General features: G+C 50.5%; 1 protein-coding gene across 3 annotated transcripts in view; it reads right to left on the bottom strand.

Moving 5' to 3' along the window:
- Nucleotides 1–1278: 1278 nt before the first annotated feature.
- LOC143981313 (mitochondrial basic amino acids transporter-like) overlaps nt 1279–12559 on the bottom strand; it is a 30578-nt gene continuing 19297 nt past the window's right edge. Inside the window, exons 3-5 of one of the 3 annotated variants that reach the window (XR_013274294.1) lie at nt 8202–8285; nt 6631–7426; nt 1279–1381 (exon numbers count right to left, since the gene is read on the bottom strand). Coding sequence is in view for 1 of the 3 variants with exons in the window: in XM_077479109.1 (XP_077335235.1) it covers nt 6683–7426; nt 8202–8285 (828 nt within the window). In the remaining 2 variants the exon portion in view is untranslated. Of the gene's footprint in view, nt 1382–6443; nt 7427–8201; nt 8286–12559 lie in introns of those variants that run through there. The other 2 variants (XM_077479109.1, XR_013274293.1) reach the window with 2 other exon arrangements.

Genomic DNA, 12559 nt, shown 5'->3' with positions numbered 1-12559 from the left:
TCTCCACTCCATCCAGAACTTTATTTATAATTTAATAAGGATGATGTAATTTGTTCTGCTCTGAAGTATCCAGAGGTTTCTATCCCTTGTTTAGATAGGGAACTGAGCTCTTTGAGGTTCTCTCTCCGCTACATCTTCCTTTAGACTGACTCTTCATCGTTCCTGAAGGTCCCCATAAGGAATAACCTGCCTATTGCACCATTTCTAGGTAGCTTGGGTAGTTCAGAGTTCCAGACTATCGGTTTGGTTCTACCGTCTTCTGACAAGTCCATTCCAAACCAACAGGTGCCTCTCACCCTTTCTAAAAGAAAACAAGGACAGAGGGCTCACCAGACTTGCGCATTACCTTTTGCAACACTGAAATTTATTAAAAATAAAATAATTTACTCAAGTGATAAAATCAAGCAGATAGTACAAAGTCCAGCATAGACCTCATCCAGGAGGATCTGCTGGCCGGACGTTTTTCATCCCACTTATGTCTACTAGCTAGCAGATCCTCCTGGATGAGGTCTATGATGGACTTTGTACTATCTGCTTGATGTTATCAAATGTTTGATTTGTTATTTTATTTTTAATAACTTTCAGTGTTGCAAAGGTAATACAGAAGGCTGGTGCGCCCTCTGTTCTTGTTTTCTTTTAGAATTTTTCCTGGGTTTTAGCCAACCTGTTGAGAGTGGAAGCACGGCCGATGCAGTGGCGTGAGTTCTGAAGGTTCCTTTCTCTCCTCCAATTCACCCAACAGCAATATTTTGAGCGCAGGAGCATTTGTTTCTTTTTGCCTCTTGCCTTTTTTAGGATCACACCTGATCGCCAGATTGGTACGGCTGCCACTTGCTCCTCCGATCAGAGATGGATGTTTGTCCTCACCTCATGTCAGCTTTGGTCCTCCAGGCCGGCCTCTGAGCTGCACTTGGTTCCCAGTTTTCACCCATTTGGACTGTGGCGACCAGGACGTTCCACAATGGAATGCCTTCTGACCACCATGTCTCTAAATGGCCTCCAAGAAAAGGGACCCCACTCCATATATGACCCAAACATTAACCCCTTCCTCTCCATATGGCGAACATTAACCCCTTCACCACCACTACTATATATGACCCATACCCAAACATTAGCCCCTTCCACTGCCGGTACTGAGGGTGTTAAAGAGCCCCCTCTAGGAATATTCCCCGGCCCCCGCCTTCTCAGAGTTCAGGGTGAACGTTGTAATATCACTGGTGTCCCCCCAATTCCCCCCCCCCCATGTGCTCCCCTCTCAGAAAACCACATGTCATCGTATTTGAAAAAGAGAAACAATCTTTATTGAATCCACTTCACTATCCAATCATCTCATTCTGAGGGCTTCCAATCTTCTGACTGCCAACATTTCCCACCATCAGCTCTGGGGAAAGGGAGACAGAAAAGAGACAATTTTACAAACCAATCCCCCTCCCCCAACCCAATACACACTATAAATGTATGGAGTGAAATCCTGTAATGTGTATCTCTTGTAGTACCTCAATTCAGACTCTAGGTGGCACTGCACACCAACAATCATCTCACATCCAATGAAAGGAGTATTACACTTTTATTCATCTGAATCCACCGATGAGAACTTCCGAAGTATTTTCTAACATTCTGTGCACAAGAGCTTACGCTTTATAGTGTTCAGATTCTGGAGAGCGACCCTCTCATTGCGTCTCCATGTCCCGATATCTCTGCGCATGCGCGCTTCTCTGCCCTGTGTATGGAGATTCATTATTGGATAGTCCCCAAGACAGGAAGTGAGAGGAAATCCAGCCAATGGGAACGTAGCGCTGAAAAGGGTGATCTGCCGCGTCCAGGCAGACTTTCACTTTATATCTCGAAATTCCTTCCCTCTGGAACGCTCCTCCCATATTACCCATCTTTCCTTCACCCGGGAACGCTCCTCCCATATTACCCATCATGCCTTTCCTTCCCTCTGGAACACTCCTCCCACATTACCCATCATTCCTTTCCTTTCCTTGGGAACGCTCCTCCCACATTACCCATCATTCCTTTCCTTCCCTCTGGAACGCTCCTCCCACCTTACCCATCATTTATTTCCTTCCCCCGGGAATGCTCCTCCCATCTTTCATTCATTTCCTTCCCCCGGGAACGCTCCTCCCATATTACCCATCATTCCTTTCCCTCTGGAACACTCCTCCCATATTACCCATCATGCCTTTCCTTCCCTCTGGAACGCTCCTCCCATATTACCCATCTTTCCTTCACCCGGGAAAGCTCCTCCCATATTACCCATCATGCCTTTCCTTCCCTCTGGAACACTCCTCCCACATTACCCATCATTCCTTTCCTTGGGAACGCTCCTCCCACATTACCCATCATTCCTTTCCTTCCCTCTGGAACGCTCCTCCCACCTTACCCATCATTTATTTCCTTCCCCCGGGAATGCTCCTCCCATCTTTCATTCATTTCCTTCCCCCGGGAATGCTCCTCCCATATTACCCATCGTTCCTTTCATTCCCCCGGAAAAACTCCTCCCATATTACCCATCATGCCTTTCCTCGGGAAAACTCCCACATTAACCATCATTCCTTTCCTTCCCCCGGGAACGCTCCTCCCACATTACCCATTGTGACTGGAGTCACTGTTGGGCGCAGGGTGACCAAGAAAAGAATAAACCCTGAGAATATGATTGGATTACTTCAAATGGGAGTAATATTCATTAACAATATCTCTCAAGAATATATGTAAAGACTATTCTTGGGTTGTTTGATTCTGAACTCAACATGTTAGTTGAGAGAGCTGATCACATTAGCCTCTAGAACTGGGTAGGAGCCGGACAGTCTACTCCTACTATAGTTTGTTACCTACTAGGCTGAGGAGGGGAGGAGATCACTGTTTGTATTGTTAATTGTAATTAGTTTCTGCTATTGTGTGAAGGTGTCCTGTGTTTTATGATAATGGTAATTGTGTCTTCTGAACTAAAAGATGGCAAGTTTGTCCTAAGGGTCATGTCTCTAACTTACCTATTCTGGGTAAATGATTTAGTCAATTAGCTCATGTTAATTTGGTTTCTGGCTACAGGTGTATTAGAGTAATATGAGCAGGAGGTAGGAACCTCCTCTTTAACTGTATATAAAGACTTGTCATTTTGGGTTCTAACAAAGAGTCTGGTTTCTGTTTGACCCTCCATACAGAGCCTCGTCTAGTACTTGGGGGGGAAGAATTATTCGTATGGGTTTATTTTTCGGCTGATTGGATTGTTCGGTAGCTGCCTTTGTGTTCGGAAATGGAATGTCCTAAACAGCTTTATCCCCTTTCATACTCTGGGTGTCATTACAACCATCATGCCTTTCCTTCCCCTGGGAACGCTCCTCCCACGTTACCCATAATTCCTTTCCTTCCCCCGGGAACGCTCATCCCGCATTACCCATCATTCTTTTCCTTCCCCCGTGAATGCTCATCCCGTATTAACCATCATTCCTTTCCTTCCCCCAGGAACGCTCTTCCCATATTACCCTTCATTCCTTTCCTTCCCCCGGGAACACTCCTCCCATATAACCCATCATTCTTTTCCTTCCCTCGGGAATGCTCTTCCAGTATTACCCATCATGCCTTTCCTTCCACTGGGAACGCTCCTCCCATATTACCCATCATTAATTTCCTTCCATATTACCCATCATTCATTTCCTTCCCTCAGGAATGCTCCTCCCATATTACCCATTCCTTTCCTTCCCCCGGGAACGCTCCTCCCATATAACCCATCATTCATTTCCTTCCATATCACCCATCATTCATTTCCTTCCCTCGGGAACACTCCTTCCACGTTACCCATCATTCATTTCCTTCCCTCGGGAACGCTCCTCCCATATTACCCATCATTCCTTTCCTTTCCTTGGGAACAGTCCTCCCACATTACCCATCATTCCTTTCCTTCCCTCTGGAATGCTCCTCCCACTTTAGCCATCTTTCCTTCTCCCGGGAATGCTCCTCATATTACCTATCATTAATTTCCTTCCCTCGGGAACACTCCTCCCATATTACCCATCATTCTTTTCCTTCCCTCTGGAACGCTCCTCCCATATTACCCATCATTCCTTTCCTTCCCTCTGGAACGCTCCTCCCATATTACCCATCATTCCTTTCCTTCCCTCTGGAACGCTCCTCCCACATTACCCATCATTCCTTCCCTCGGGAACACTCCTCCCACATTACCCATTGTGCCTTTCCTTCCCTCAGGAACACTCCTCCCACATTACCCATCATTCCTTCCCTCGGGAACACTCCTCCCACATTACCCATTGTGCCTTTCCTTCCCTCGGGAACTCTCCTCCCATATTACCCATCATTCTTTTCCTTCCCTCGGGAATGCTCTGCCCATATTACCCATCATTCATTTCCTTCCCCCTGTAACACTCCACCCATATTACCCATCATTCCTTTCCTTCCCTCGGGAACGCTCCTCCCACATTACCCATCATGCCTTTCCTTCCCTCGGGAACACTCTTCCCACATTACCCATCATGCCTTTCCTTCCCTCGAGAACACTCCTCCCACATTACCCATCATTCTTTTCCTTCCCTCGGGAACACTCCTCCCATAGTACCCATCATTCTTTTCCTTCCCTCTGGAACACTCCTCCCACATTACCCATCATTCTTTTCCTTCCCTCGGGAACACTCCTCCCATAGTACCCATCATTCTTTTCCTTCCCTCGGGAACACTCCTCCCATAGTACCCATCATTCCTTTCCTTCCCCTGGGAATGCTCATCCCATAGTACCCATTATGCCTTTACTTCCCTCGGGAACACTCCTCCCATATTACCCATCATTCCTTTTCTAACCTTGGGAACACTCCTCCCATATTACCCATCATTCCTTTTCTAACCTCGGGAACACTCCTCCCATATTAACCATCATTCCTTTCCTTTCCTCTGGAACGCTGCTCCGATATTACCCATCATTCCTTTCCTTCCCTCTGGAACGCTCCTCCCATATTACCCATCATGCCTTTCCTTCCCCCCCGGGAATGCTCCTCGCATATTACCCATCATTCCTTTCCTTCCCTCGGGAACGCTCTTCCCGTATTACCCATCATGCCTTTCTTTTCCCTGGGAGCGCTCCTCCCATATTACCCATCATTCCTTTCCTTCCCCCGGTAACACTCCTCTTATATTACCCATCATTCCTTTCCTTCCTTCCTTCTGTAATGCTCCTCCCCTTTTACCCATCATTCATTTCCTTCACCCGAGAACGCTCCTCCCACATTACCCATCATTCATTTCCTTCCCTCGGGAACGCTCCTCCAATATTACCCATCCTTGATTTACTTCTCTCGGGAATGCTTCTCCCATATTACCCATCATTCCTTTCCTTCCCTCTGCAACACTCCTCCCAAATTACCCATCATGCCTTTCCTTCCCTCGGGAATGCTCCTCCCATACTACCCTTCATTAATTTCCTTGGGATCACTCCTCCCATATTACCCATAAACTCCATTCAGTATAGAAGGAGTATCCCAACCAGGATCCCCCCCCCCCATGAAGTAGTATTCCATCCATGATCCCCCCCCATCCATGATCTCTACTCATTTATTCTGAACAGGAAGACCAGACACCAGGTTATGGGTTTGCCTCTCATCATCTCATCTGGTTTGCACATCCTTAAGGCCGGGTTCACACTATTGTGAAATGGATTAGGGTTTCCTGCATCCAATTCGCAAGAGCCGGAGATTTTGCCCAGCTCTCTATGGAACCGGTTCACACATCTCTGCTGCGGCTCCTGTGTGTCTTTTGGTCCGTTTCAGGTCCGAATTCAGCCAAAAGTTCGGACTGAAATCAGACCTGAAACAGTGAACAAAGACGCACCGGACCCCCCCTGGGAGCCGCATGCGAAGATTGTGTGACCCTGGCCTTAGAAGTTGGGAGGTTTAAAGCTGAACTCCAGGCAGACAGCTAAATACGCCAAAAGAATACAAATATGTGTCCAGCCTGTGACTGGACAGTGAAAGAAGAAGCAGAAGACCGATGAGGTCATCTCTCTGCTCTCTCCTACTAGCATGTTTCTTGTTTGCTCTTGAGCAAAATAGACTGTCTTTTTGTACTGTTTCCTCCTCCTATTCTGGGCTCTGCTGTACAGGGACTGCAAGAGGCCGGTATAAATTCAGTTTAATGATGAATACGAAGTTACATTAATGCGTGACTTTTATGTCTGCTGAAGTTCAGCTTTAAACCTCTGGCCTACAAGTCATCCCCATCCCCCGACAACCAAACCCTCGGAGCCACCAGCCATGGCCAAACCCTCGGAGCCACCAGCCATGGCCAAACCCTCGGAGCCACCAGCCATGGCCAAACCCTCGGAGCCACCAGCCATGGCCAAACCCTCGGAGCCACCAGCCATGGCCAAACCCTCGGAGCCACCAGCCATGGCCAAACCCTCGGAGCCGTAAAAAAAAAAAACACTCGGAGCCTCCAGCTGTGGCGACTTTCCCAAATGTTTATAATCTCCAAAAAGAGATCTCCATACTTCACATTCATTTCCAGGATCTCCGCCTCACTGACACGAGATAAGGCCAGACTATTATACACTTCAGATAAAAGCCTAAAACACGTAAAAACCCAGTTATACATCTCATTTCTGTACATAAAATTTATACAACTCACATAGAAAAATAAGTCTACAGGGATATTTGTTCATATGGGTCGGCTGGGAAGTCTACATGCTGGATGGCTGTTGTAACGCTGGTCCGGCGTCGCAGTCGCCAATGGGGTTCTCGGATCGCATGTACATGAGGAAGAGAGTGACAGTGGCAAATGTAGCAGCATTGACGGGGAACGCCCTCAGCAAGGTGGAGGTCAGACCCCTGCTGAAGACCCTAAGGCCTTCACTATTGTAGCTCTTCCTGACGCAGTCCATGATGCCATTATATTGGTTGACACCACCAAAGCCATCAGCTTGAAGGCGAGATTTGATGACATCGATCGGGTAGGTGGACAGCCAAGACACGATGCCCGACATGCCACCAGCAAACAGCAGCTTGGGGATGATGAGGTTATCGTTGATCTCACAGCCAAGGTATCTGGTGAGATAGTCATATGTCAGGAAGTAAAAGCCAAAGCTGGGGGTCTCCCGGAGGAAGGTGGTCACCATTCCTCTGTTGATGCCCCTCAGGCCCTCTTTCCGGTAGACCTTCACCAGGCAGTCCAGAGAGTTCTTGTAGGTTTTAGATCTGGATTTGTACTCCCCGGTGCCTTGCATCTGCATTCGGGTTTTGGCCAGCTCCATGGGACAGCAGATGACGCACTGAATGGACCCGGCTGCCGCACCGGCCAGGAACTGGTTCAATGGCGTGTCATTGCCAAGGTATCGGATTGTGTTCCCCTGAACGCCAAACACCAGGGCATTGATGAACGTCAGCCCCATCATGGGGGAGCCAATCCCTTTGTACAGCCCCCATGCCTAAAGAAAAAGAAAAAAAAAAAACATTAAAGCCTAAAAAAAAAAAAAAAAAAAAAAACACGAACAAAAACTTCACTTTAGTTTTATATTAACGTTAAACCCTAAAGCTGGACTATAATCAGCGATGTCACCACAGGACAGGACGTATGTACTGGCAGGATCACCAGGTGCAAATAATGCGTAAAAGCCAGAAAAAGGAAAACAAATGCAGCTACCACATCAAAAGACTGATAAGGTGCAATATATTATATTGTCCTTGGGTTGTGTCGTGAATGGGGAATGTCTGTTCAGTTTGTCTGTCGCTCTCTGGTGATTGGATAGGCTGCAATCTCAGTGATGTCACCGCTCTCTAGTGATTGGATAGGCTGCATTCTCAGTGATGTCACTGCTCTCTAGTGATTGGATAGGCGGCATTCTCAGTGATGTCACCGCTCTCTAGTGATTGGATAGGCTGCATTCTCAGTGATGTCACCGCTCTCTGGTGATTGGATAGGCGGCATTCTCAGTGATGTCACCACTCTCTAGTGATTGGATAGGCTGCATTCTCAGTGATGTCACCGCTCTCTAGTGAATGGATAGGCTGCATTCTCAGTGATGTCACCACTCTAGTGATTGGATAGGCTGCATTCTGAGTGATGTCACCGCTCTCTAGTGATTGGATAGGCTGCATTCTCAGTGATGTCATCGCTCTCTAGTGATTGGATAGGCTGCATTCTCAGTGATGTCACCGCTTTCTAGTGATTGATCAGGGCCATTATTGATCGGTATTACTTACAGATTCCTGTTTGATGATGGATTGGAAGCAGTGGAAGGTTCCTCTGTAGAGGGGTTTGGAGATGTTCTGAACCTGGAGCCGGACCTACAAGAAGAGAGAAGTGAAGTGATTGGATGGAGGGGGGTACATAGTATTGTGTGGTCATCATAGAACATGGAGAATGAATGGGATGTGAAATCTGGCAGGAAGTGGTGTCAGCGGACAGAAGGCATTAACTGATTGGTTCTTTTTGCTGCTTCTCCCTCTCACTCTCCACCCTGGATGTACAGATACCTCAAAAACCCGACACCAGGTCACTGCAATTAGATAATGGGGTAGAAGGGCAGGATTTCACTGTCCTATAACACATTGGTCATCACCCCCATCCTCAGGACCCACCAACAGGCCAGGTTTTCTGTATTACCTTGGGGGAGGTGCAGACTAGAATACGGCAATCACTGAGCAGCCAATGAGATCACCTGAGATAGATTTCAGTTATCCTGCAAGCCTGGCCTGTTAGTGGGCGCTGAGGACAGGGCTGATGACCACTGATAGAACATATCTCCTATGCATTAAGCAGGCGAGGTGAGTACATCATGTAGGGTAATCCTCCTTTCCAGAGCTTCCCTGTACCCCAGAGCATGATGGGAAGTATGACAGACACTCCACAAACTTGTTTATAGATATTTTGAATTGGCTGCCAACGCACAGGAATGGATAACGACAGACGCAGCGCACAGGAACAGATGACGGCAGACGCAGCGCACAGGAATGGATGACAACAGACGCAGCGCACAGGAATGGATGACGACAGGCGCAGCGCACAGGAATGGATGACAGACGCAGCGCACAGGAATGAATGACGACAGGCGCAGCGCACAGGAATGGATGACAACAGACGCAGCGCACAGGAATGGATGACAACAGACGCAGCGCACAGGAATAGATGACAACAGACGCAGCACACAGGAATGGATGACAGACGCAGCGCACAGGAATGGATGACAGGCGAAGCGCACAGGAATGGATGACGACAGGCGCAGCGCACAGGAATGGATGACGACAGGCGCAGCGCACAGGAATGGATGACAGACGCAGCGCACAGGAATGAATGACGACAGGCGCAGCGCACAGGAATGGATGACAACAGACGCAGCGCACAGGAATGGATGACAACAGACGCAGCGCACAGGAATGGATGACAACAGACGCAGCGCACAGGAATGGATGACAACAGACGCAGCACACAGGAATGGATGACAGACGCAGCGCACAGGAATGGATGACGACAGACGTAGCGCACAGGAATGGATGACAGGCGAAGCGCACAGGAATGGATGACGACAGGCGCAGCGCACAGGAATGGATGACGACAGACGCAGCGCACAGGAATGGATGACGACAGGCGCAGGGCACAGGAATGGATGACGACAGGCGCAGGGCACAGGAATGGATGACGACAGGCGCAGCGCACAGGAATGGATGACGACAGGCGCAGGGCACAGGAATGGATGACGACAGGCGCAGCGCACAGGAATGGATGACGACAGACGCAGCGCACAGGAATGGATGACGACAGACGCAGCGCACAGGAATGGATGAAGACAGGCGCAGCGCACAGGAATGGATGAAGACAGGCGCAGCGCACAGGAATGGATGACGACAGGCGCAGTGCACAGGAATGGATGACAGGCGCAGCGCACAGGAATGGATGACGACAGGCGCAGTGCACAGGACTGGATGACGACAGACGCAGGGCACAGGACTGGATGACGACAGACGCAGGGCACAGGAATGGATGACGACAGACGCAGGGCACAGGAATGGATGACGACAGACGCAGCGCACAGGACTGATGACGACAGACGCAGGGCACAGGACTGATGACGACAGACGCAGGGCACAGGACTGATGACCACAGACGCAGGGCACAGGAATGGATGACGACAGGCGCAGCGCACAGGAATGGATGACGACAGGCGCAGCGCACAGGAATGGATGACGACAGGCGCAGCGCACAGGAATGGATGACGACAGGCGCAGCGCACAGGAATGGATGACGACAGGCGCAGCGCACAGGAATGGATGACGACAGACGCAGGGCACAGGACTGGATGACGACAGACGCAGCGCACAGGAATGGATGACGACAGACACAGCCCACAGGAATGGATGACGACAGGCGCAGCGCACAGGAATGGATGACGACAGGCGCAGCGCACAGGAATGGATGACGACAGGCGCAGCGCACAGGAATGGATGAAGACAGGCGCAGCGCACAGGAATGGATGAAGACAGGCGCAGCGCACAGGAATGGATGACGACAGGCGCAGCGCACAGGAATGGATGACGACAGGCGCAGCGCACAGGAATGGATGACGACAGGCGCAGCGCACAGGAATGGATGACGACAGGCGCAGCGCACAGGAATGGATGACGACAGGCGCAGCGCACAGGAATGGATGACGACAGGCGCAGCGCACAGGAATGGATGACGACAGGCGCAGCGCACAGGAATGGATGACGACAGGCGCAGCGCACAGGAATGGATGACGACAGGCGCAGCGCACAGGAATGGATGACGACAGACGCAGGGCACAGGACTGGATGACGACAGACGCAGCGCACAGGAATGGATGACGACAGACACAGCCCACAGGAATGGATGAAGACAGGCGCAGCGCACAGGAATGGATGAAGACAGGCGCAGCGCACAGGAATGGATGACGACAGGCGCAGCGCACAGGAATGGATGACGACAGGCGCAGTGCACAGGAATGGATGACAGGCGCAGCGCACAGGAATGGATGACAGGCGCAGCGCACAGGAATGGATGACGACAGGCGCAGTGCACAGGACTGATGACGACAGACGCAGGGCACAGGAATGGATGACGACAGGCGTAGCGCACAGGAATGGATGACGACAGGCGCAGCGCACAGGAATGGATGACGACAGGCGCAGCGCACAGGAATGGATGACGACAGACGCAGCGCACAGGAATGGATGACAACAGACGCAGCGCACAGGAATAGATGACAACAGACGCAGCGCACAGGAATGGATGACGACAGACGCAGCGCACAGGAATGGATGACGACAGACGCAGCGCACAGGAATGGATGACGACAGACGCAGCGCACAGGAATGGATGACGACAGACGCAGCGCACAGGAATGAATGACGACAGACGCAGCGCACAGGAATGGATGACGACAGACGCAGCGCACAGGAATGGATGACGACAGGCGCAGTGCACAGGACTGATGACGACAGACGCAGGGCACAGGAATGGATGACGACAGACGCAGGGCACAGGAATGGATGACGACAGACGCAGCGCACAGGACTGATGACGACAGACGCAGGGCACAGGACTGATGACGACAGACGCAGGGCACAGGACTGATGACCACAGGCGCAGGGCACAGGAATGGATGACGACAGGCGCAGCGCACAGGAATGGATGACGACAGGCGCAGCGCACAGGAATGGATGACGACAGGCGCAGCGCACAGGAATGGATGACGACAGGCGCAGCGCACAGGAATGGATGACGACAGGCGCAGCGCACAGGACTGATGACGACAGACGCAGGGCACAGGACTGGATGACGACAGACGCAGCGCACAGGACTGGATGACGACAGACACAGCCCACAGGAATGGATGACGACAGGCGCAGCGCACAGGAATGGATGACGACAGGCGCAGCGCACAGGAATGGATGACGACAGGCGCAGCGCACAGGAATGGATGACGACAGGCGCAGCGCACAGGAATGGATGACGACAGGCGCAGCGCACAGGAATGGATGACGACGGGCGCAGCGCACAGGAATGGATGACGACGGGCGCAGCGCACAGGAATGGATGACGACAGGCGCAGCACACAGGAATGGATGACAGGCGCAGCACACAGTAGCGCCGTACCATGTATTGTACTACACATGCGTACAAGCTGCATCGTCTTAGTGAGCCCATTCAATATGAACGTCACCACAACGAATGAACACAGATAACATGCACTGAATTAGCGCAGCACCAAGGGGAAATCCAAAATGTTTTGTTGCCACCAAAAGAGGAATCGAGGAGAACTCTTCCAATGAGCGGCTCATCCCTCCACATGTGAGGAACGCTGTGCAGAGACGGTGGGTAACATCGCAGACTACTCTTGGCTGCAAATCATACCCCTCTTTCCATCTTGGGACGGGTTTTAAAAGTTTATACACAAATTACCTTTCTTCCCAGATGAAACCAATGATTCATATTTCTTTGGAAACAAATACTTCTACGCCCCCAATGGCGCTTCAACTCCACAATTCGGTTTGTCCTAATTTCCTCGCTCTCCCTTGGAGCCCCTCCATTCTTGTCTGCCCAG

This window comes from Lithobates pipiens, unplaced genomic scaffold, assembly GCF_037356315.1.
Source record: "Lithobates pipiens isolate NorthernLeopardFrog02 unplaced genomic scaffold, aLitPip1_a1.2 Scaffold_138, whole genome shotgun sequence".
Lineage (NCBI taxonomy): Eukaryota > Metazoa > Chordata > Amphibia > Anura > Ranidae > Lithobates > Lithobates pipiens.
This window is presented reverse-complemented; position numbering and strand designations above follow the sequence as displayed.